Genomic DNA, 1,572 nt, shown 5'->3' on the forward strand with positions numbered 1-1,572 from the left:
AGGCAAAACACCCATACACATGCAATTAAAATTAAAAGAAATAAAAAAAAAATCTCTATTGTAAGCTCAGTAATTGGAGAGCCCACCAGCATAGATTTCTCTCAACAGATTGAAAAGGCCAAGTTAAACAAATTGACATACTCTTATATCACAGGAGCTGGCATCTGCTACAGGGTTTCCTTCTTGGACCTGAGATATTGCCAAAGCACCACATGTATAGAAGGCTCCTAAAAGTATCAAAAATCTTCAAAATCACATGGCTTGCACTTACCTTAAACTATCCCTATAGCTGCCTCTGGAAAAGGTCCTCTCAAGTGTGTCACCTTTGGTTGCATCTTTTCCTATTTAACACATGAGCCACTCCTTAGAACACACAATAAGCACGGCCTTATTACATAGAATAATTTTCTTGTTTGTCTAGAAGGTAATTACTGCATTGGATACCCAGACATCTTGTTAACTTATTGCAATAAAATAAAATAATAAAAACTTGAAATTTGACTAACACATTCTAACAAAAAAATCAAAATACTCAATAAGATTGGCTGGTGTGAAATGGGTGCTGGCTGTTTTTCCTATAGGCATAAGACTCTTTTGGTATGAAGTTTTCTTTAAAAAAAAAAATTAATGATTTCCATTCATTCTTCTGGCCTTCTCTCTTTTCTCCCCAGCCCCATACCCACCATACCTGATCCTGTTCCTCTTTTCCCCTCCCCCCATTCCCTCTCCCACCCAGATCCCTCCCTCCCTCTTCCCCCTTCTTAGTGGGACTGAATCATCCACACTTGGACCTTTCTGTTTGTTACACTTCTTATGGTCTATGGGTTGTATCCTACGTTTTCTGTACCTCTTGGCTAATATCCACTTATCAGTTAGTACATACCATGTATGTCCTTTTGGGTCTGGGTTAGGAAAGAAGCACAGAGGGCCAGGAGAATGAATAGAAATACTCAGCCTGGGTGGGGAGAGGTAGGGGGACCTTCTAGAAAGTACCAGAGACCTGGGAGGTGACAGACTCTCAGGACTCAATGGGAATGACCTTAGCCAAAATGCCCAACAATGGGGATAGAAACTTGAAGAGTACACTTCCAGTAAATAGACAAGGCCTCAAGTGGAGTGAACAGGGTTACTAAACCACAGTCAAAATTTCTGACTAAAATTGTTCCTATCTAAAAGATCTGCAGGGACAAAAATGAAGAATAGACTGAAGGAAAGGAGGTCCAGTGACTGGCCCAACTTAGGATCCATCTCATGGTAGAGCACCAAGATCTGGTACTATTACTGATACTATAATGTGCTTACAGATGGGAGTCTGGCATGCCTGCCCTCTAAGAGGCCCTACTAGCAGCTGACTGAGACAGATGCAGATACCTACATCCAACCATTGGACTGAAGTCTGGTACCTCTATGTTTGAATTAGGGGAAGGATTGAAGAAGCTGAAGGGTGGGATAACAGCATAGGAAGGCCAGCATTCTCAACTACCCAGGACTCCAGGGCGCTCCTAGAGACTAAACCACTAACCAGGCAGCATACAAGGGCTGGTCTGAGGCCCCCAACACATATATAGCAGA

General features: G+C 42.2%; 1 protein-coding gene across 1 annotated transcript in view; it reads right to left on the minus strand.

Moving 5' to 3' along the window:
* Abcb11 (ATP binding cassette subfamily B member 11) overlaps positions 1-1,572 on the minus strand; it is a 133,449-nt gene that overhangs the window by 71,511 nt on the left and 60,366 nt on the right. Inside the window, exon 15 of the mRNA XM_031373202.1 lies at positions 271-341. Within this exon, the coding sequence (XP_031229062.1) occupies positions 271-341 (71 nt within the window). The remainder of the gene's footprint in view (positions 1-270; positions 342-1,572) is intronic.

The sequence above is a fragment of the Mastomys coucha genome, unplaced genomic scaffold, assembly GCF_008632895.1.
Source record: "Mastomys coucha isolate ucsf_1 unplaced genomic scaffold, UCSF_Mcou_1 pScaffold15, whole genome shotgun sequence".
In the NCBI taxonomy this organism is placed as follows: Eukaryota; Metazoa; Chordata; class Mammalia; order Rodentia; family Muridae; genus Mastomys; species Mastomys coucha.